General features: G+C 44.8%; 1 protein-coding gene across 2 annotated transcripts in view; it reads right to left on the reverse strand.

The window, feature by feature from the left end:
* Positions 1-24963, reverse strand: part of LOC115088128 (cytochrome P450 2K6-like) — an 80301-nt gene that overhangs the window by 44917 nt on the left and 10421 nt on the right. For both annotated transcript variants that reach the window (XM_029596106.1, XM_029596105.1), the window contains exons 2-4: positions 16096-16258; positions 13969-14118; positions 694-854 (exon numbers count right to left, since the gene is read on the reverse strand). In XM_029596106.1, the coding sequence (XP_029451966.1) occupies positions 694-854; positions 13969-14118; positions 16096-16258 (474 nt within the window). The remainder of the gene's footprint in view (positions 1-693; positions 855-13968; positions 14119-16095; positions 16259-24963) is intronic.

A 24963-nucleotide genomic window follows, 5' to 3' on the forward strand; every position in this document is an offset into this window, starting at 1 on the left:
TGCATCACATGTTAAAAAGGAAAATTGTACGTGGATTTGCAAATAAACACATGCTGTTTTCCATTTCATTGAATGGATTAAACATTGCAAAAGCTTTTCTCACTTTAGTACCTTGGCATCAAGATTTTTATTTGTGAGAATTCTTTATAAACATGATGATAAATCCAGTCACATCAATACTGCACATTCTTAATTCTTATTTTTAAATTATATTTATTCTGTATGTATACTTTTTTTTAAAGATGATGCCTCAGGGCATCACCAAAAATCACAAGGGAGATATTAGAAAAACATGCATCCATCAGTCAGATAAACACTAGCAGGACAATTTTCAAGCAATCTAGCCACATTAAAATGGATCAATGTGCCTACAATGTCTTGTCTGAAAATTGCATAAGTACAAAAAGGCTTCCCCAGCATAATTAGCTTTAATCAGGTTAAAAATAATTGTTCATCTGGGGATATTGGATTTTTTACTCCTCAGCGGCTAACAAAACGTAGCTTGCACAATTTCCTCAGGCACATTTAGGGCATGAACTTTATGCTAATTTTCAAAGCGAAACTAGGTGCTCATTAAAAAGTTACATAAAGTACACATGCTAAAATTATCTTGTATTATGCATTCATACAGATGATTTGAAAATTACCCATCAAATATATTATCATAATCACCAAAATTTAATTTATAATTACCAGAACCATGGGACTTCCAATGAGCTTTAAGGTTTCAGTGACTAAGCTGGAGAGTTTGCATAATAGGGGATTCTCATAGTCAAACCGCTGTCCAAATAAAATAAATATAATCACATTGGTGACAGCTGAATGCAGCATCACAGAAACATTAAAGGGATTTCCTGAAACAGAACAAATTGAAAGGTTTACAGGATATAGCAGAAACTGATGCAAAATAGTATATTAACAGGATCAATCATCAAATCGCGTTAGGGCATTATTGCGGGCGTTAGGGCCCTAACGCCCATGATAAAAGGAGAAAAGGAGAAAAATAGTTGAGCGATAAGGATGCACCAAGCTAGAAGTTTTTAGTAACCTACATAAGCATTTTAATGTTAAAATCAAACTGCCTAATTTGTTCCTAACAATCATGTTTAACTTACACAACTAGTTTATTATTTTAAAATTGTTACCGTACTATGATGGCACACGAGTAATTTGTAACCTATACCACCCATATTTCTCTTTATCGTGCCCTTCTGTAAACCGTTGTGATGGTATTTAACTTGATGGTATAGAACATTTTTTAAATAAATAAATAAATAAATAATGCCCTAACACCCGTGATAAAAAATGCATTATGAGATGCATATGCAAATTTTTTAATTTTAGTGAAGGGGAGGAGTTTGGGTGGAGTTTATGAAAATGAGGGTTGTTTAACATTGCATGCAATAGATAAATCAATCAGGCAAATGTGCAGAAAAATTCAATGTCCACACATAATTTTTTTTTTTTTTTTTGTAAATCTTTTTATTAGGCATTTTCCATTTTAACAACATATGCAACGAACAGAATCCAGCAAAGAGCATGGTAATACAAATAATGGACGGATCTATGAACCAGTAATAGCAGATACAAAGTTGAGAACATGTGACACTCTGGTCCACTTAACAGGTATGCCAATCTCCCTTAGTCCCCTCCCAACCCATCCCCCCCCCCCCCATCCCAACCCTTCCCGTCCCAGATGCTTGTGTACTAGTAACAACAGTTACAACAAAAACTGTAGTCTGAGTACATATCTGGAATAATCTACTCACAATATATATTTGGCAATCGCTTTCCATCTTGTATACTGCACAATGCATTTGGGTATTATAAAATTACAGATAGGAGCAACGACACGGAATCTACTACAACAACATTCAACAAATGCGAGCTGGGTAAACGACAGCTAGGTAGATGAGTAGGAAAGCAAGATGTTATGATACAAGCTTGTCTCTGTCAGCCAAATTTGTGGAGGGTGTCAAATATGTTAAGAATGGAGTCCATGTAACATCCCCACCACTTGGAATGGAAGCATGTTGGTGTTTGCGAAAATGGAGCTCGTGTGTACAGAACCTTAAGAGCCGACGGAACCATTGGTCCACTGTGGGGGGCTTAGTATCCAACCATTTTATTAATATAGCTTTTTTTCCAATAAGCGCTGTTTTCGCTATGAATTCAGGCAGCCCCTTTTTCCCGCCGGCTGCCAATAGAGCCTTAGAATTAAATAGCCATAAGAGCGGGTCTAATGGGATGGCGCAGTGCCAGATGGAAGCACAAAATGCCTGTATTTCCCACCAGAACCCCTGGATCTGAGAACACTCCCAGAAAACATGGTAGTACGTGCCAGTCGTATTTGTGCATTTCCTGCAATTCGGGGACCCATCAATCCCACATCGGAAGGCTCGTTCCGGTGTTATATACCCCTGCCACAGAAATCTGAACTGGGTTTCCCGCAACTCCTCATTGATGGTAATGAGCTGAATTTGGGAAAAAGTGCTCAAAAATTCTTGATATGACAGGGTGAATGGTGGCCACAACTGCCATTTCGCAAATAAAGCTTGAAGGTGTGAGTGGTCTCTGCTCTTTTCCCTGAGTTCTCGGTATATAGTAGATATAGATGAGTCTTTAGCGGACGTACCTGAAAGGACATCTAACAGGGAATTGTTTCGTGGAAGGTCCTGCCAGTGTTGGGAGTGTTTCTGCATAAAGTGGCGGGCTTGTAAGAAGGCATAAAAGTCCCTTCCAGGGATAGTGTATTGTTCTTGGAGTTCTGAAAACGTGTAGCATCCCCGTGAGAGGGTTAATCAACTGGTGGAGACGGCAAAGGCCTTTACCATACCAGTGCAAGAAGGGCGTTACCTCGGCACCTGGAGGGAAAGAAGAGTTATTGACTAGTTGCGAGAGACAGGTGATTCCCCGCAACTGTTGTAGTATTTTGCACAAGTGGGCCCATGTGATCCTACAGGTGCTTACCAATAGGTGACTTTTTAGTAGACAGGGGACTTGTTTTTGCGGCATATGAAGGAGATCATTAAGAGATGAAACGTTATACCATGCCATAAAAAGTGGTATGGGAATATAAAATGATGTCCCAAAGATCCAATCCCTTACAATACGTAAATTACACGCTATATTATAATGATCCAAGTTAGGGCACCCCAATCCTCCATCTGCCGGGGGCTGGTAGAGCATAGTCAAGGGAACTCGAGCTTTACGACCCCTCCAGAGAAAAAGGCGTAAGCTCCGATTAAGGGCCCTAATATCTTGTGCTGTGAGCCGAATGGGTAACATTTGTAGCGTATATAGCCACTTCGGCAATATGACCATTTGATATAGATGAGTTCTGCCCTTCAAAGAGAGGGGCAGGTTACCCCACCTTCTCAAGGTGTCTTAAGTGTAAGTCAATTTAGGCGAGATATTACAATGGTAAATGTCAGTCAGTACGGCTGGGATCTGAATCCCCAGATATGTGAGCTCCCCAGGCGCCCATCGTAATGGAAATGCCCCTTCCCATGTCTGTTGAACCGTTTGGGTGACGTCGAGGGCCTCAGATTTATCTCTATTAATTTTTAGCCCCGCAAATTCTCCAAAGCACTCCTGTAAGGATAATAAAGGGCCTAGTGAGTTTAGGGGGTCAGTCAAAAACACTAATATATCATCGGCGAATGCCGCCACTTTAAACTCATGGCCCGCTCTCTCAAAACCCTGTATATTCTGATCTGCTAGTATTTTTCGTATCAGCGGATCTATAGTAAGTATGTAAAGGAGTGGAGACAAGGGGAAGCCCTGTCTAACCCCTCGTTGAAGAGAGACTTTTTCTGAACATAGCCCATTAACTATTATACGAGAGGCGGGGCTATCATACAGTAGTCGGATATATCGTAGAAAATCCCCTTCAAAGCCATATCGAGACAATACAGAAAACATATAAGGCCATGACAAACTGTCAAAGGCTTTCTCAGAATCAAAGCTGATAGCTATTGCTGGGATGTGTAATTGTTGACAGTATTCCATGGCGGTTAATAATTTCAAAATGTGACTAGTGGATTTCCGGCCTTTAACAATGCCCACTTGAGGAGGCGAAATCAGGTGGGGGAGAAACACATTTAAACGTTCCACCAGCACCCTGGCCAGAATCTTAAGGTCGCTATTCAGTAAAGAAATAGGCCGATAAGATTCCGGTTTTTCCGGGTCTTTTCCTGCCTTTGGCTAGACTATAATGTGGGCATCATTAAAATCCCCTGGAAAGGAGTTCAAATTTAGGCCCGCTTTATAAAACTCCATCAATGGGGCCACCAGGTGGACCTTTAACATCTTATAAAAATCGTAAGAGAATCCGTAGGGTCCAGGAGACTTACCCGACACCATGGTGTTAATGGCTTGTAAGACCTCATAGGATTGTATAGGGCGGTTTAGGAATTCTCTTTGAGATGCGGTAATAGTGGGAAGGTGAAGATTAGAGAAAAAATCTGGCTCCTTGCTCGGCGGAGTAGATGAGTCTGCCTTGTACAGGGTGCCATAAAAATTACGGAATACTTCACATATCTCTGCGGTCTTAGTAACAAATGTGTCCTGCATAGTACGCATTTTTGACACTACCGTTCGTGGTTTATGTGCACGAATCAAATTAGCTAGAGGTCTGCCCACCTTTTTGCCAAATTTGAAATAATTATGTTGAGCCACTTGTAAGGCCTTATCTGCCCGTTTGTGTAGGGCCGTATTATATTGTGCCAATATGCTAAAATAGGATCTCTTGTTGCTCTCCGAAGGAGAGTGTAGCCACGTGCTTCTAGCAGTTTTAGTTAGGGCATTTAGTCGCACGATTTCCCTATGAATACGCTTGTATCTCGCCCCCATATAGCTAATAATCTCACCCCTCATTACCGCCTTACCAGCTGCCCAATACAAGAGGGGGTTATCTTCATGCTGGCTATTGTTGCTTTTATAGTCCAGCCATTTATCTCTCAAGTATTTTTGAAACTCCAGATCCCCTTTCAGGCCCTGGGGAAAACGCCATGCGGTCCCTTCCTTACCCTGCCTCCCTAATTTGAGCAAGAGAGATACAGGGGAATGGTCCGAGATAACTTGTGTTTCGATATCCGTCCTATCAACTCTAGGAAAAACCTCTTCTGCTATGAGAATATAATCAATTCTTGAAAAGGAGTCATGGGGGTGAGAATAAAAAGTGTAGTTCCTCTCTGTGGAGTGCAGAATGCGCCAAATATCCAAGAGTCTCAAGTCCCTAGCTAAACCCTCCACGCCCTCTTTTTGGGATCCTCCCCGCTCTCCCCTTTGTATCGACCTATCCAAAGTGTTATCTGTGACACAATTCAAGTCACCAGCCAAGAATTAGAAGCCTGTTCTATGGGTCATCACTATGTTGCTAAAATGTTATAAATACTGTTGTGGATTGGCGGTGGGAACATATACATTACAAATAGTTACTAGTGTACCATTCCATTCGACAGTTATAATTACATATCGCCCCACAGGGTCTACTATGGAAGTATCCAGTGTGAAATCTGCTGTTTTGCTGATAAGGGTGGCTACCCCAGCCTTACGATGCTGTGCTGGCGCAAAAATACACTTCCCCACCCAATCTCGTGATAACTTAAGGCTCTCTTTTTTCATTTAAGTGCGTTTCTTGTAAGCACACTATTTCTCCCCGGATGCGTTTTAAATGGGTTAGCACTTTCTTGCGCTTGACAGATGTACCCAAGCCGTGTATGTTCCACGTTATTAATTTAGCCATGCCCCATCGCTTCTGTGTGCATGCCACACACATTAGTGCACAGCCAGGCAGCGAGACAGTGGGCAGTGGGCATTTTAAACAGACTGAACATTATTATTGTGGAACAGTGGGCAGTGTTACAGTGACATAAAATCCATTATGTCAGGGAAAGAGAGATGCAATCAACTTATTGGGACTGGCAGAGGAGGCATCCCAAAAGACAGTAGTGCAACACCACCAGTACAGCTAAAAAGGCAAATGTCGCAATCTAAACTCTTTGTAGGGGATGGCAGTTCCATGCCAAAAAAAAGGAAATATGACCATGATACATCACCATCGCCACCACTTGTTTCTGGCCCTGTAATTTTGGAGGAGAGGGAAGGGGAGGCAGAGTCATGCCAGACAAAATGTAGACACCCAAAATCAGCAGGGGGACACAAGTCTCGACTAACACTTAGCGTTCACAAGGTAGCGCAGTCACTGTTAGCTTCTGATTCAGATGAAAAACCTTCTTGTGTGGGATTCTCATCAGAAACGGAAGAAGTAATAGCTGATGAATCTTCGGTAGAATCAGTTAGTCCTGTCTTAGCCTCCAGAAATGTGCAGCAGGGGAGAGATGACAGTGATATCGAGGAGGAGGAAGAGCAGTCAGTTCGGGGACAGAGGGTGACTGATGCCCCCTCTGGCATTGCTTCTCAGGGTGCACCCACTGTCTCAACTCCAGTGCCAGCATCCACCCCCAAGGTGTTAGAGAGGGGAGGATCACGAAAGAAAACTCCGATCTGGAAACACTTTAAAGTGACGGAAGACCCGCGTTATGCTCGGTGTAATTACTGTGCCAGGGATATTAGCAGAGGCAAGCAAATGGGACATCTATCTAATTTTGGCATGAACCAGCATATGAAGAGGCAACACCCAACAAGATTACCACCATCTGGGGATGGTGGCAGTTCCAGTCGGGGGACCCCTTCCAACCAGTGTGCAGTGGTAGGAAATCAGCATAGTCTGCCCACGCCCTCATACCCTTCTAGCAGTCAGGCGGCAGGCCAGCAACCCCCTGACATGTGGCAAAAGCGACAATCTACCATGGAGGAAATGGGGTGGAGTCTGGTAACACTATCCTGGGGTAGGAGGCAGGCAGCCTCAAAAGTTGTAACCAGGAGCATTGGTGAAATGATTGCCCTTGATTACCAGCCCTTGCAGCTAGTGGAGAATGTGGGTTTCAAGCGTTTTTTGAAGGTCGTACTTCCAAATTACAAAATCCCATGCAGAACCACATTTAGTAGAAAGGTCATCCCCAGCCTGTACAAGCAGTGTCGCAGTCGCTTGCAAGCACTGCTAGCTAAGGCAGACGGAAGAGTGAATTTCACCTGCGATATCTGGACCACCTTGAATGCTGCATACTCTTACCTCTCTCTGATAGCACACTGGTGGGACATGGCAGAGGCAGGGGCAGCCAGCAGCTCTATTACTGAAGAAGTATCAGGTTGGAGGTGGGCTTTACTGCTCACCCACCTGATGGACCAGGCCCATACCGCTGCCAATATTCTAGCATGCATCAGAAAGATGCTGGAGGGCTGGCAACTACACCAGCGAGACAGGAAAACGCAGGCAGGGTTCTTTGTCCCAGACAATGGTGCAAACATGGTTAAGGCAATAAGCGATGGGAGGTTTAAGAACATCCAATGTTTTGCACACACTCTGCACCTGGTAGTGAAGTCAGCTCTGGGCATGGAGTCCAATGACAAGGAGAATGAGAACCTGCATAGGTTAATACAGAAGTGCAGGAACATAGCAGCACACTTCCACAGAAGTGTCAAGGCGGGGCAGGTTCTCCGACAAAAGCAGACTGATTTGGATATGCCTCACAAGCGTCTCATTCAAGACATTGGCACCCGGTGGGATTCCACCTTTATGATGCTGGAGAGGTTACTGGAGCTGCAGACACCCCTTCATGAACTTTCTGGTACAATAGACATAGGTGTGCAGAATCCCCTAGGGCATCATGATAGGTTAGTCATGAGTCAGCTGGTAAAAATCCTGCAGCCCTTCAAGGATGTCACAGAGGAGCTGAGTTCCAGAAGTGCCACCTTGGCTGACATCATCCCTACAGTTAAATTCCTGGATGAACATTTGGAGGCCTTTAAAAGGCAAGAGGGAATGACTGCTGAGGTGCTGCAGTGTCTGGACGTTTTGAAGCAGCAGGTGAAAGACAGATTAAGGCCTTTAACAGATGACTGCACATACATGCTCGCCTCTGTCTGTGATCCCCGTGTGAAAGGTAAACTTGCCCTGCAGACCAATTGTCATTTGTGAAGGAGCTGCAGTTAGCAAAGGTCCGTAAACAGGAGCGCCATAGGCAGAGACAGATTAGGCTTGAAGCAGAGGTGGAAACAGCAGGCACGTCAGAGAGTTGTGCTGCTAGCCCAAGCAGGAGCAGCACTGTGTCAGCGACAGATAGTATATCCTCCTCCATCTCAGAACGCCCAAGGCATGTTGGTCATAAAGATTAATCAGTTGTGCAATGGGAGAGAGAGAAAGTAGCTGGATTCAGTGACTCTGAGCCCACCCAAGCACAGGAGGAGATAGCAGCACAGCTGTCTGTGACACAGTATCTCTCAGAGCCGATAGAGAAAATGCAGACAGATCCGCTGGCATATTGGGCACACAAGTCCACTGTCTGGCCACACCTAATCAAAGTGGCTCAGCGATATCTGTCATGTCCACCAACCAGTGTGCCCAGTGAACGTGTCTTTTCAATGACAGAGGATATCATGAGCCCTCACCACTCAAGGTTGGCACCAGAGTTGATGGAAATGCTAGTGTTTTTTAAAGTAAACCTGCTTTGCTTGGGTTTCCAAATTTTCCCTGTGAATGGCAAGATGAATAAAAGCTATTCAAAGCCTTGCAGCAGCTCCAATTGCCTCCTATGGTCTAAATATTGTAAGCACTGCAGCACATGTACCTGACATGAATCGCTGTGCCTGACCATCTACTGTCCAGGCCTTGTGTTCCTAAAAGTCTTTGACCTCGATTGCTGTGCCTGTTCATCCAGGCCTTGTGTTCCTACAAGTGTTTGACCTCCATTGCTGTGCCTGTTCATCCAGGCCTTGTGTTCCTTCAAGTTTTTGACCTCGATTACTGTGCCTGTTTATCCAGGCCTTGTGTTCCTACCAGTGGTTGACCTCGATTGCTGTGCCTGTTCATCCAGGCCTTGTGTTCCTACAAGTGTTTGACCTCCATTGCTGTGCCTGTTCATCTAGGCCTTGTGTCCCTACCAGGGCTCGACCTCTAAAGCTGTGCCTGTCAGTCCAGGCCTTGTGTTCCTACAAGTCTTTGACCTTTATTGCTGTGCCTGTTCATCCAGGTCTTGTGTTCCTACCAGTGTTTGACCTCGATTGCTGTGCCTGTTCATCCAGGCCTTGTGTTCCTACAAGTCTTTTACCTCGAGTGCTGTGCCTGTTCATCCAGGCCTTGTGTTCCTACAAGTGTTTGACCTCGATTGCTGTGCCTGTTCATCCAGGCCTTGTGTTCCTACAAGTCTTTTACCTCGAGTGCTGTGCCTGTTCATCCAGGCCTTGTGTTCCTTCAAGTCTTTGACCTCGATTGCTGTGCCTGTTCATCCAGGCCTTGTATTCCTACCAGTGTTTGACCTCGATTGCTGTGCCTGTTCATCCAGGCCTTGTGTTCCTACAAGTGTTTGACCTCCATTGCTGTGCCTGTTTATCCAGGCCTTGTGTCCCTACCAGGGCTCGACCTCTAACGCTGTGCCTGTCAGTCCAGGCCTTGTGTTCCTACAAGTCTTTGACCTCGATTGCTGTGCCTGTTCTTCCAGGCCTTGTGTTCCTACCATTGTTTGACCTCGATTGCTGTGCCTGTTCATCCAGGCCTTGTGTTCCTACAAGTCTTTGACCTCGATTGCTGTGCCTGTTCATCCAGGCCTTGTGTCCCTACCAGGGCTCCACCTCTATCGCTGTGCCTGTCAGTCCAGGCCTTGTGTTTCTACAAGTCTTTGACCTCGATTGCTGTGCCTGTTCATCAGGGCCTTGTGTTCCTACCAGTGTTTGACCTCGATTGCTGTGCCTGTTCATCCAGGCCTTGTGTCCCTATCAGGGCTCGACCTCTAACACTGTGCCTGTCAGTCCAGGCCTTATGTTCCTACAAGTCTTTGACCTCGATTCCTGTGCCTGTTCATCCAGGCCTTGTGTTCCTACCAGTGTTTGACCTCGATTGCTGTGCCTGTTCATCCAGGCCTTGTGTTCCTTAAAGTCTTTGACCTTGATTGCTGTGCCTGTTCATCCAGGCCATGTGTTCCAACTTCCTACCAATGTTTGACCTCGATTGCTGTGCCTGTTCATCCAGGCTTTGTGTTCCTACAAGTGTTTGACCTCGATTGCTGTGCCTGTTCATCCAGGCCTTGTGTTCCTACAAGTGTTTGACCTCGATTGCTGTGCCTGTTCATCCAGGCCTTGTGTTCCTACCAGTGTTTGACCTCGATTGCTGTGCCTGTTCATCCAGGCCTTGTGTCCCTACCAGGGCTCGACCTCTAATGCTGTGCCTGTCAGTCCAGGCCTTGTGTTCCTACAAGTCTTTGACCTCGATTGCTGTGCCTGTTCATCCAGGCCTTGTGTTCCTACCAGTGTTTGACCTCGATTGCTGTGCCTGTTCATCCAGGCCTTGTGTTCCTACCAGTCTTTGACCTCGATTGCTGTGCCTGTTCATCCAGGCCTTGTGTTCCTACAAGTCTTTGACCTTGATTGCTTTGCCTGTCAGTCCAGGCCTTGTGTTCCTACAAGTGTTTGACCTCTACGGTACAAAGTCAACATAGGTTGATATTGCAGATTTGGACTTGAGTAGCAGTATTTTTATTTCTGAGAGCTCTTCAAGTTCCTTTGTCATCAGCTGAAGTGCGTAAGTACAGTCGGAATTCACTAGACACCAACAGAATTCACTAGACGCCAACAATATTCACTAGTCGCCAACGTAAACACCCCACTCTAGGGGTGAACCCGTTCCAGGGAGTCCTTCCCTTCACAAAGGAAAGGGAACTCTCTCCTGGGCCAGCCTTTCTTTCCCCTATCAAAACCACAGGGTCCAGGCTACCTCCACTCTGCCAGCCTGTCTTGCCACTATCAGCTTTCTGCCACTCTGCTTTGCTGCCATACACCAGATTACTCACTTAACTCCTTGTGGTGTTCTTGCCACTCTCATGGTTCCTCAGTGTGTTGGTGCTAGTCTATCTGCTTGCTATGTTCCCCCTTCATTGTGCTGTTGGATGTCAATGCCACCCGTCTTGCCACTTTGCCTGTCATGCTGCCTTCGATGGTAGGGATGTAAATCATTTTTTGACGATTTAAAATATCGTCCGATATATTTTAAATTGTCAAAAATCGTTAGAGCCGCGATACAATAACAATTCCCCCGATTTATCGTTAAAAAATCGTAAATCGGGGGAAGGGGGAGGGCGGGAAAACCGGCACACTAAAACAACCCTAAAACCCACCCCGACCCTTTAAAATAAATCCCCCACCCTCCCGAACCCCCCCAAAATGCCTTAAATTACCTGGGGTCCAGAGGAAGGGTCCCGGTGTGATCTTTTACTCTCGGACCTCCGTGCATTGTAGAAATGGCGCCGGCGCTACCTTTGACCTGACAGGTCAAAGGTAGCGCCGGTGCCATTTTGTTCTTTTGTCCCCCGACGTCAGGAGCGTAGGAGATCGCTCCCGGACCCCCGCTGGAGCCCCCAGGGACTTTTGGCCAGCTTGGGGGGGCCTCCTGACCCCCACAAGACTTGCCAAAAGTCCAGCGGGGGTCCGGGAGCAATCTCCTACCGCGATCGTTTTTCCGTACGGAAAATCAATTCGACTGCAGGAGGTCATTCCGGACCCCCGCTGGACTTTTGGCAAGGCTTGTGAGGGTCAGGAGGCCCCCCCCCAAGCTGGCCAAAAGTCCCTGGGGGTCCGGAATGACCTCCTGCAGTCGAATCATTTTTCCGTACGGAAAATGGCGTTGGCCATACGGCGTATGGCCGGCGCCTTTTTCCGTACGGAAAAACGATCGCGGTAAGAGATCGTTCCCGGACCCCCGCTGGACTTTTGGCAAGTCTTGTGGGGGTCAGGAGGCTCCCCCAAGCTGGCCAAAAGTCCCTGGGGTTCCAGCGGGGGTCCGGGAGCGATCTCCTACGCTCCTGACGTCGGGGGACAAAAAAACAAAATGGCGCCGGCGCTGCCTTTGACCTGTCATATGACAGGTCAAAGGTAGTGCCGGCGCCATTTCTACAACGTACGGAGGTCCGAGAGTAAAAGATCACACCGGGACCCTTCCTCTGGACCCCAGGTAATTTAAGGCATTTTGGGGGGGTTCGGGAGGGTGGGGGATTTATTTTAAAGGGTTGGGGTGGGTTTTAGGGATGGTTTAGTGTGCCGGTTTTCGATTTACAAGATTTACACGATTTACACGATATTTAAAAAACCCAAACTGTGACGATCCGATTCCCTCCCCCTCACAGCCGAAATCGATTGTTAAGATGATTGATCACACGATTCACATCTCTATTCGATGGTTCATGTATCTGCTATCGGTGCGCTCTTTTGAAGCTGTGGTGTGTTTTTGACATTCTCACTGCTGCTTTGTGCCTCTGTTAAAGCACTCTTGCCACTTCTTGTACCCCTTTGCACCTTTCCAGTGCCTTAGGCTATTAATTCCACTTTGGTGCCACTTTGCCACAGTCTAAGTACCTTGGAGCTGTTTTGTTGTTGTGATGGTTGCTCCCCAGAAGTTTCATGAAAATTGATAAGAAAACCCCAATTCTGCAGTCAAAAATAGGCTGGAAATCCTTCCCCCATTGACTTTAATGGGAACCGGGAAACGTATTGACAGATCGACAACGTATGGAATTCTCCATACTTCCGTATGAAACTGAATTGACCCCCCACGAATACGTATCACGAATGCAACAAAAACTTTTTGGCTGCACATCCCTACCGGGCATATCTTATCATAAAAGACTAATGATTTTTCTCTTTCTGGCTTTGGTATTCAGTATTTATTTGTGCCCCCAACATGATTGTTGCTTAGTGTTGGGCCAGGCTAGGGAAGGAGTTGGAGAGTGCTAGGATCAGACTGGGGGGAGGAGGGAAGAGAGTGCTGGTATGGGCTGGGGAGAAGAGTCATTCAGTCAAAGAGTGCTAGGATAGAACACTGGGATTCAGATGAAAAGGCATGAGAAGGAGTACTGGTGTCAGCCTTTGGTTATCTGCTAGTATATATGTATAGTCAATAAATATAGATATATAAACATTTTTCTCTATTTATAGACATAGTTACACAGCTAGGAGTAGATTTTTAAAGTTATGCGCGGGCGTAGCTTTGTTCACGCAACCGGCACGAACAAATCTACACCCAATTTTATAACATGCGCGCGCTTCCACGCGCATGTTATAAAATCCAGGGTCGGCACACGCAGGGGGGTGCACAATTGTGCAACCTGCACGCGCCGAGCCGAGCAGCCCGCCTCCGTTTCCTCCGAGGCCGCTCCGAAATTGGAGCGGCCTCGGAAGGAACTTTTTTCTGCCCCCGCCCCCCCCCCACCTTCCCTTCCCTAACCTAACCTACCCCCCAGCCCTAACTAAATCCCCCCCTACCTTTGTTCAGAAAGTTACGCCTGCCTGAGGCAGGCATAACTTGCGCGTGCCAGCTGGGTGCCGGCGCGCTATTCCCCGGCCCCGGGGCTGGTTCGGAGGCCTTGACCATACCCCCGGAACATCCCCGGACTGGGCCGACTTACGTGCTCCCAGGGATTTGCGTGCGCCAGCAGCCTATGCAACATAGGCGCGCGTAAATCCGGCTGGATTTATTCGCGCAGGGCTTTTAAAATCTGGCCCATATTGTATTTATACAATAAAATCTGCCCCATATTGTATTTATTTGGAGCGTCTTTGGAGGGAACGGCGGCAGGCTGCTCGGCTCGGCGAATGCAGGTTGCACAATTGTGCACCCCCCTGCGTGCGCCGGTTCTGGATTTTAAAACATGCGCGCGGTAGTGCGCGCATATTATAAAATCGGGCGTAGATTTGTTCACGCCGGGTTGTGCGAACAAATCTACGCCTGCGCATAAATTTAAAAATCTACCCCTATCTGTGCATCTATGTCTATAAATAGAGAAAATATGTGTATATATCTATATCTATTGACTATACATTATTCATAAAATAAAGTTTGAAGAGTAAATATAAACTGACCTTTGTAAGATTCAAAATGTTTCATCAAAAATATAGATTCTTCAGCAATTCTTTCCTCTAGGGTTCTCTTTCCCATGCCAAAATCTTTCAGAGTCGATAGGGTAAATCTTCTCATCAATTTCCAGTTGTTTCCACGAGAAAAAGCAATGCCTATAATATAGTGATTTTTCATTTTAATAATCATTTTTTCCTGAAATTAATGAGAAGTTTTAAATTTGTTTTATTATTATCAAAGGTATTTTTCTTGTTTGAGGTTTCTCAGAGGTACACACTTCATCATGTGCAAACCAATAAATATCCCCTTTGGGCTCAAAAGTGGTTCTGGCTGAGTGAAACAATGAGCACAATGCTGTGCCTTGCATTTTAAGGGGTTTGGGTGAGGGGAAGGGTTGGGTGGGAATTTTCTAACTGTCCACAATGGTGCAATATCCACTCATACATTTTACCTATGGTCTTTGCAGCAGAGAATATGGTCCAGATTTTAATACCTAGGCGTGCGGGGTACATTTTTGCGTGCTACCCGGCACATACAAATGTACACCCGATTTTATAACATGTGTGCGCAGCCATGCGCATGTTATAAAATCCGGGGTCAGCGCATGCAAGGGGGTGCACACTAATGCACCTTGCGTGCGCCGAGCCCTAGGGGAGCCCTGATGGCTTTTCCCGTTCCCTCCGAGGCCGCTCTGAAATCAGAGTGGCCTCGGAGGGAACTTTTCTTCGGCCTCCCCATCTTCCCCATCCTTCCCCCTATCTAACCTGCCCCCCAGCCCTACCTAAACCCCCCCTACCTTTATTTTGTAAGTTACGCCTGCCTCTGGCCGGCTGCCGGCGTGCAATCTCCTGGCTTTGCTGCTTTGTCGGAGGCCTCGGTCTCGCCCCCACCCCGCCCCCAGACCATCCTGTCCGGCCCCTGCCCCTTTTTTCAAGCCCCGGGACATACGTGTGTCCCGGGGCTTTGTGCGCATCGCCGAGCCTATGCAAAATAGGCTCGGTGCGCGTAGGGCTTTTAAAATCTGCCCCTATATGCACTAAGGATATTCAGATCCAAAAATGTCATTTTGCTTTATTTTTGGAGGGAAGGGAGTGGGAGGGGGAGTGTTTTTTTAGTTCATTTTAATGCTTATTTCAGTTTTATTCATTTGCTGACCTGAAATAAACATCAGCCCCCTCCCTCCCATTCTGAAGAGGTGAAGAGAATAGCCCCAGAACATAGGGGGTGCTCTGGCCTTCAACATTAGACTACCAGGAATAAGTGCAACAGGGGCCAAGAGAATAGGGGGCCCAAAGGGGCCTGGAAGGGTGGGGGAGACAGGGGTGCTATATGTTTTTGATAAAGAGGCGGGGTTTCCGGAGAGGTTGGGGCTAAGTTACAGACTATTTTATTATTTGTTACCTTTGGCCAACTCAGGAGGATTCTTTGGGTGGGAAAGAGGTTCTCAATAAAGCCCCACAGATTATTATACCCCACTAGAAGAGGAGGAATTCTGCCTTAGCCTAGGAGCACCAGGTCGTATTTAATGTCCCAGTGTTCCTGGAGAAAGTTAGTTTCATCTATCAACATATACTTTATTTTCAATCAAATAATGCATCTTGCAAATTTTGAGGCAATCCATGCTATTTGAATTGCATTAATTTAACTTGTATGAGCTAATTTTCATAAATTTGCATGCATTTGTGTTACAACAGATTTTTGGGGGGGAAGACAATGTGTAATATTTGTAATACTTCATATTATCTCTTCGTTAAGGCATTTACTGTATGGTAAATGCTGTTAACCACACAGTAAAGCCCTAATGGAGCTTAGTATTTTTATTTATTTATGTATTTATTTAGATATTTTATTTACCATTGTTCCACATAAAGACCACAGCAGTTTATAAACGTAATATTCATACTATAAATCAACAATTAATGATAGTTTATGGAGGTAGTATTCATAAACATGGATTAGTCTAAATCTAAACGATACTAAGGTTTGTTTTTTGTCCTATGGCTTTGAAGTTTGGTGCAGGGTTAACAGGAATCATATTTCAGGGGATCTGGTTAGGTTGCAGCAGAATGGAGGATTCCATGTGTTGCTGCTAGTGTTGTGCAGTTGACACCCACAGATAAAAGTGTAGTTACCAAATCCGTTGTGTATATATGTGAATATTGGCACTTCAGGCCTTTCTGCAAATTCATCAGCATGGTTCACCAGAGCATCCTTCACAGTTTCATATCCTGATAGCACCACCATTCTTTGACTTCCTAAATGAATGCTAAATACAGCACCATATTTCTTGGACATCTTGAAAACAGAAAAAAATATAATTATTCAAATATACAGAAGTATTTTTTTTACAGAGGGATAAATATATAATCACTGGTAGAAATAACATCTTTTAATTTTCTATTTACTGGCTTACTTTGATTTCCTCAACACATTAAGTTGTCTATTGAATACCCTATCTTTCTAGTTGCTTTTTGTTATCCTTCACTTATCCACTATCTCACATTACTGTTTGTCATCAGGTATTTAGAAATGAAACGGGCTCTATATTGGAGAGAAGGTGAATAGAGGCACTGAGGCACAGTGGGGAATACAACTCCTCCTTTATCCACCAATTTCTGGTGGTCATTTTTTCTAGTACCTATTTATTTCTGGTCTGTCTCAAAATGGTTAAACACTAACTGGTAAATTTTCAGTAAGTCACTCAGTGGCAAGCTAGCCATCTATATTATAGTTGTCTAATTTTAGGAACATTTTCAACCACAATCTAACTAGGTAAGTTGTAATTGAAAAATTGCTTAACAGCTGGCTATGAGATAGACAGCTAATACTTTACCACACATAGCAATCCCTCTCAATCTCAGCACCCCATTTCTCAACAAAAATTCACTCTACCTCAGGCCTAGTGATCCATCTCTCTTCAATCCTGGTACCCCAATCCTTAATAGATACCCCACCAAATATGGTGATCATCCCCACAGATTCTTAATTCTCCTACATCATTACCTCCCTCCTTCCTCCATAGCTCATCTGTCCCCTTCTCTGAATCTTGGCAATAGAAGGAAATATGCTCATCTACTTCCTTCTTCAATACAAAGTCCAAAATGAAACTGGCTGCTGGCACTATGTCGATCAGCATTATTGTGAATTCAGTGATGGTGCAGGAAGGAGGTAATCATACCTCCCCCTGATTCCATGGGAGTGAGGGAATAAATGGACTGGAATGTAGGGCCAGAGGCCAGGGTGGTGGAGATATTCAGAGATTGAGAGGAACAGGGTGATTGCTGGATCTAGGGGTTTCTATTGAGCATTATGGTGCTGGAGTTGAAAGAGGGCTCTCTGGATACAGGTTATTTATTCTACCTACTGTTTGCCTAGAGAGAAATACCACAGGAGCCTAATGGGTTTTCCTCATTTGAGCTGCTTTATGGCTGTAGGATGAGAGGATACATTGACCCAATAAGAAGACATTGGGAAGAGAAGGTTGTTACCTCAGACACTCCTGTGATTATATGTTCAATATGCGACAGTGAATAGAAGACCCCCATGGGCTTTGTCTACAATAACTTCAGGCAGACTAACCTAAAGACTTGGCATGAATATAAAATGTAAAGAAGAAAGTTTATAGAGGGCCAGTGGGTACATGTCCTAGTCTCAGTGTATTAGAATAAACATCAGGCAAATGGGGCAGGATCGTATAAGGTCATTCAATGCTTGAATGGCAGTAATTATTTTATATCTATGGACTCTCAGGATAGAATACAGCATACCATATTAGGGGTGTGCATTCGTTTGCAACATATTGGCAATCCACAATGTATATGACATATTCGTTGTATTCGTGGGGGTTATGAAACGAATGGCGAACCCCCAAGAATACAACGTATTACTAACAAATAAACCCCCACCCTCTTGACCTCCCCAAGACTTACCAAAAGTCCCTGTGGTCTAGTGGGGGTCCTGGAGTTATCTCTTGCACTCGGGCTGTCGGCTGCCAATATTAAAAATGGCGTTGCTAGCCTTTGCCCTCACTATGTCACAGGGGCTACTGGTGCCATTGGTCGGCCCCTGTCATATGGTAGGAGCAATGGACAGCTGGCACCATCTTGTGCTCCTACCATGTGACAGGGGCCGACCAATGGCACCGGTAGCCCCTGTGACATAGTAAGGGCAAAGGCTATCAGTGCCATTTTTGAATACTGGCAGCCGATGGCCCGAGTGCAGGAGATCACTCCAGGACCCCTGCTGGACCACCACGGACTTCTGGCAAGTCTTGGGGGGACTCCTGACCTCTCTAAGACTTGCCAAAAGTCCCTGGTGGTCCAGCGGGGGTCCTGGAGCGATCTCCTGCACTCGGGGCGTTGGCTGCCAGTATTCAAAATGGTGCCGATAGCCTTTGCCCTTACTATGTCACAGGGGCTACCGATGCCATTGGTCGGCCCCTGTGACATAATAAGGGCAACGGCTATTGGTGCCATTTTGAATACTGGCAGCCATCTTTCCATTGCTCCTACCATGTGACAGGGGCCGACCAATGGCACCGGTAGTGCCTGTGACGTAGTGAGGGCAAAGGCTACCAGCACCATTTTGAATACTGGCAGCTGACAGCCCGAGTGCAGGAGATCGCTCCAGGACCCCCGCTGGATCACCAGGGATTTTTGGCAAGTCTTGGGGGGTCAGGAGGGTAGGGGGTTGTAGTTAATTAAATTTAAAGGGCTGGGATGGGGTTTTTTTGGGGAAACAAATTCATATGTAACTAATGAATGGATCGGGGTCCCCCGAGAACGGATGCAATGGATTTGGGTCCCGACGAATACGAATACTGAATGGGACAAATCCGTCTCTACTGCACATCTCTATACCATATATATTCATGTATAAGTCAAGAAATTTAAGCTTCAATATTCATTTTGAAAAATAGGGTCACCTTTTCCATGGGTTAGTGGTCCATTCACTCCTTCCCTGCCCATGGCTATTCCCAATCTATTCACCCATTGGCTGAAAACACAACCAAAAAAGCTAGAAAGAGGCCAAGGCAGTAGAACAGATTCTCCTTGGCACTCCCTGGCACCCCCTCCTGATCTCTTAACTCACTCGCAAGTAGCAGGATGACAATAGGAGTTCCAGTTGCTCAGGTGCATCCTACCTCCTCCCTTGCCAGGGCCTGATTGGTGGACTGAGAACCATGTGGTTCAAAGCAAGACACTGAAACATCATGGGGAGGAGGAAGGACACACCCGAGCAACCTCAACTCCCATCGTCATCTTCCTAGCAACAGGTGAGTTAAGAGATCTGGAGGGCATATGATGGAGATGACCTGCTGCCACTGGCCTTTTTCTAGCTGCTTCAGTTATGTCTTCAGCCCACGGGTGAATAGACTGGGGATAGCCATGTGGGGTGGGGGGGGGGGGGGTGGTGGAAGGAAGGTGTGAATGGACTGGGGATAGCTATGGAGGAGAGAGAGAAGGAGTGAATGATTGGGGATAGCCTTGGGAGAGGGAGGGAAGGAGTGAATGACTGGGCATAGCCTCAACTTATCCATGAGTCATAGCAAATTTCTTAAATTTTGAACTGCCCTCGACTTATCCACGAGATCAACTTTTACACAGTGGGGCAGATTTTTAAAATTATGCGTGGGGGGCACATTTGTGCGTGCTACCCGGTGTGCACAAATGTACATCTGATTTTATAACATGCGTTAAGAGTTAAGCGCGTAACTCTTTTAAAATCCACCCCAGTATATATAGTACCTTTCATGTAAATATGATAAAAACTTTTGCTGATCGCAAGCAATAGTGCTGGCTATCTGCAGAGCACCAGAGGAGTGTCAGGATAGAAAGCCTATACCTTATTTCCTATCAGAGACATTGTCTGAAGGGTCTGTATATCAAGTTATTGTGGGAGAGCAATTAACCCCTACACAGAAACAAAAGCTAGAAGGAATATTACAGGCATATGCTAATGTATTTTTTACTAAACCAAGAAATACTCACTATTTTTTACAATATTGACACTGGCAACCTAAACCACTTAAGCTCAGTGCTTTGCTGAGGTTGAGAAACACATGAAAAAGGAGGATGATGTGATCATAGTTCTAGGTGTTATAAAGAAGTCTCATAGTTCGTGGGCTTCTCCTGTAGTTCCTGTTCCCAAGAAAGATGGTAAAATCCCTATCTGTGCAAACTACTGGAAACAATGAATTCACTGTATCTGATGCATATCCAGTGTCACAGATGGATGAATTGCTAGACCATTTAGATGGGGCCCAGTACCTGATCACCATGAACCATAGTTGTAGGTATTGGCAGATACCCTCTATTGACTGCTGCTCAGGAGTGATTTGCCTTTAGTACCCAATCTGGCCTTTATAAATTTATTGTAATGTCTGTTGGCATGAAAATTTCTTTTGGGACATTCCAGCACCTGACTGGTAGATAGACTTCAGGAAGATGCTAGATCATATGTAGATGACATTGCCATATATAGTTAGACATGGGATAACCACCTGACCTGTTTAACAGGAGTATTAGGCAAGATCTGGGAAGCAGGCCTGACTATCAAACTCAGTGTAACCCTTAGCAGGATTTTAACCCCAAGGGCACACAAACATATTTATTTTTCTTCAGGGGCTGCTCAGGATAGAAAATTACTCCCACACTTTACTCTTAATCGCTGGGTGGATTCTTTTTATGGTGGTAAGCTCTTGTTTGTGGCCCAGACGATATTGTGCTGCTTCCACTGTGTGTATAGACTGTAGATGCATCTCTTGTGGTAAGAGGCTATGAGAGATCAGACAGGACCAAGATCTGGATATTAAATAAAAGTTTACTGATTGGTAATCATAAATTAAAGTCCATTTGTCAATAATGTTGAAGTTAGACCTGATTACTGGTACAAATGTAATTCTAGGTAGGTGTCCTTTTATTCAGGCATCAGGGTAGAGTTCCCATGGTAGTTTTTACTCATGCAAAGCTCACCCAGCAGCTATTCGGGAATCCTAGTGGGAGGGGTCTTCAACTTCAAGCAAAAATCTTACCTTAGGATATCTTCTCCTCGGACACCCAGCTCATCCTGGTCCCATAGGTGTGGAGATCCGGTTGGGGTCTCCTAATCTTGGTCTTCTATCCTTAATTGTTGTTTCTAGGAGGACTTCTCATGAGGTAAAGTCAAGTGGGATAAGGCTAGTTCTCAAAACTACAATCTCTGTGGGGCGGGGAGATCCAAAAACCTCGCCATTCTGTTCAAGTCCAAAAACTACTTCAAAAGTTAAACTGGATACATCTTCTACCCTCACTGTCTTTCACAGCAGGATCCATCTCTGGTGCTTGCCCACCTAGGGTTTAGAGTGGGTTTACAGGTCTTTGGTCCCCTGGTGAGAGCCCTTTTGCCCCAAAAGGGTCTGAGGAGTAGAAATGTAATTTTTCTGTAAATTATTAGGAGAAGGGCCCTCTGGCAGGGAGTGCACAATGAGGTGTCACTTGTAAAAGAAATTCCTTCTGGGTGAAACTGGAAGGCCTCACCAGAGTGTAAAACGTAGACATTCTTATTGTTTGAAGGCTTTCTCAAATTGATACCAAGGTGTTGTAAAATGGCTGGGCTAAATTTTGTTCAGGCATCCAATCCAGACTCTCCAGGTGGGAGGGACTAGGGTACAGATGGCTCATAGATAGTGTGTTCTAAACAGGGACAGTGACATCTGGTGGTCAAACCGAGGGGGGGGGGCATTGCCACACCAGCAAATGTCAGGTGGTAATGGCTGAATTTCAGTATTTAGGACACAGAATGGGAGGTGAAAAGGTAAAACCTGAAGTAGCTAAAGTAGAAGCGATACAAAACTGGCCCACTCCCCAAACTAAAAAGTAGATACTAGGCTTCCTTGAGACAGCAGGGTATTACAGAAAGTTTGTGGCCCAGTATAACACAATAGCCAAATCCCTAAATAACCTGACTAAAAAGAGACTACCACGAAAGTTTTCCTGCTCACCAGAATATAAAGCATTAAAGACAGCTTTGGCTACTGCTCTAGTACTGGCTGCCCCAGACTAAGATCAAAGATTTGTGGTACAGACTAATGCATTGGAGCTGTGCTCAGATAAGTGGACAGTAAAGGGGAGAAACACCCCATTGGGTATCTGAATCGCAAGCTCCTGGATAGAGAGGTGGCCTATGTCACAACTAAAAAGGAATACCTGGCCTTAGTCTAGGCTCTTAAAAAGCTACAACCATATCTGTATGGATCTATCATCACAAACCATAATCCGAGGGCCGGCTTAAAAGAAAGGAGGACTTTAAATGAAACGATGTATAGCAGCTATGCTATACATTTAGAGACTGAATCCAGAGTGGTGTTAAGCAGCCTTGAGGAGGCTGATGGATTGTTCCTGGAATGCTATTTGGTACCTTTATTGGATTAGTGAGTAGAGTTGAAGCATTATGCATTAAAATAGCAGTCAATAGGCACCCATTATGTTTGTGTCTAGGACAGCAAACACTTAGGGGCAACAGGTTGGCTATGATTTGTTGCCTTCCAGCTCTGTCAAATCTCATTAAGCAGAGAACAGCCCTATGCTACTCTACAACTGGGGCTGGCGGAAGCATTAGGTGGGGTAGGGGGTGACCTAGGCCTAGGGTGCCGGAAGTGGGCGGGCGGCAGAGTAGCTGTAAGGTTAGCAGTTTTGAAAGGGCTGGTGAAAAGTAGTGCGGATGAGGCACTGAGATGGAGGGCATTTTCTGTTTTTTTTGTGTCTGTATTTCTTTGAGGAGCTGGGTCATTTGTCATCTGCGATTTGAGAAAGAGAGAGATCACGTGACAACATCACCGCTTAAGTCACTGCCTACAACCGACTCTTGCAGGAGGTGGGACAAGAAGAGGGAGGGGAGGGGAGGGTGAGGGGAGAAACACCCAAAGTGCCTAGAGGCAGTAAAAAAACAAAATTCATCTTTGGCAGTGAATTGAACTGAACTTTAGATAAGTACAGATCACTGTGCCTTGGATTATCTGAGACAAAGGCTCCTTCCTATGCATTAAAGCCACTATGCCTCATTATATTGGAAGTTTTAGTTTCCCTCTTCAAATATTGTCTTCAACCATGTTTGAAGATGTTGAGAGGTATATGGACATGTGGCAGATTAAACTATAACAACAGATTATGCTTCCGAGAAGGAACAGAACTCTGAGCCAGCTGACTACCTTTTTTTAGAAAGCACCTCTATCACTGATGAAATAGATTTGCCATTGCCTACAGGAGATACCAACTCTTGCAGCAGGAAAAGCAAAAGAAGATTCATAAGACCATTATGGCAGAAGGCGAGAGAGAGGGAGAGCACCAGTGAGACAAACAGAGCCAATAGCTGATACCCCAGATGCTGCCACTATGCAGGATAGCAGGAAGGAATGGGAGAGGTTGTGGCAGAAAGAGACACAAGTAGGGCAGGTCAGGACACGGTGCATGAATATACTGGCCCCACAGTGACAGCTAGCAGCATATAATAATGTAAACATTTCTCCTATTTCTTACAATTAAGTTATTATTCATTTATTGTGAAGAAGATGAACAGAGTAGCCCGTCTCATCAAACTATAGAATGAAGTACATCTTAATACAACTCAAGACAGAAAGAAGGTGGACAATCATGCGATTTATTTATCTATTTATATACTGTCACTCTAATTCATAATCACAGTGGTTTACAAAATAAACATACTTAATAAAACAAAATACATAGGTATTTAAAACAATAAAACAAAGGAAGTAACACATATACTTGTTCTCCAAGGAAAGTTCTGCTTCAAATCATTTATGGACAGTCAAAGGATTACAAATTATTCTTATTTTATGGATAACTCCTTCTCTGTATTAAACTCCATATGTTTAAGTAACCTCAAAAACTAGTTTAAAGAACCAAAAGATTAAGACATATATTGATCTCATAATGGTGAGTGACTAAGTACATAAGAACATAAGAAATTCCATACAGGGTCAGACCAAGGATCCAACAAGTCCAGCATCCTGTTTCCAACAGTGCCAATCCTTACTGGTTATTCCTCTCTCTATGCAGCCCAGCATTCTTCTTGCCTTGTCACATTGCTTTGCCATTTTCAGTCACTAGACACTATCACTCTAAGGTCCCTCTCTTGGTCCATGCACAACAGTCTTTCACCCCCATCACATACATCTGTTTGGATTACTGTACCCCAGATGCTTGACGCTTCATTTCTTGACATTGAATCCCAGCTGCCATATCTTTGACCACTGATAAAGTTTTCTTAAATCATGTTTAATCTCTCTATTCTTCCGGCGGGTTCACTCTGTTGCAGATCTTAGTATCATCTAGAGATGTGCTTCGGGTTAGAATTTTGTGTCTGGCTTAGTTTCGGGGGCCCCCCATGGGAATTTCATTTTTCTCGTGGTTTGGGGTTGTTTTTTTCGGGGGTCTCAATTTTCTGGTTAGTGCGTGCTAACTCCCGATAGTGCGCACGATCCCAAAAATGAATTTATTCAGAAATTTCGGAAAAAATTCAATCGTTTTTCAGTTCTCCCGAACCATTCCGAATTAGGCAATTTCATTGAAATTGCACATCCCTAGTATCATCCACAAATAGGCAAACTTTACCTTCTATCCCTTCCGCAATGTCTCTCACAAAGATATTGAACAGAACCAGTCCCAACACTGATCCCTTTTTATACATCTTCATCCATAAGTCTCACAAACAGGTTCATTAGAATTGTTATTAGACTGTAAAATTGCTGGGGGTGCAGTTATACCCTCTATAGAAAATAATGAGATCAAATTATCTTGGGCAAATTTGAACCCTCTCAATGTTTCATTTACAGAGTCCAAATTGTTTATTATTTTGATCTGCAGTTTGGAGGTTTTGTACAGTTGACATTTGTGACAATGTCCTTAAAAGGCAAAGTTTTAGAACCAGGAACAAAAAAGTTAAGGTTTTCCTTCTGAAGGGCTGTAATTGCACCCTCTTTTTACATACTAGCATTATGTCAT

The sequence above is a fragment of the Rhinatrema bivittatum genome, chromosome 3 (genome assembly GCF_901001135.1).
Source record: "Rhinatrema bivittatum chromosome 3, aRhiBiv1.1, whole genome shotgun sequence".
Taxonomy (NCBI): Eukaryota; Metazoa; Chordata; class Amphibia; order Gymnophiona; family Rhinatrematidae; genus Rhinatrema; species Rhinatrema bivittatum.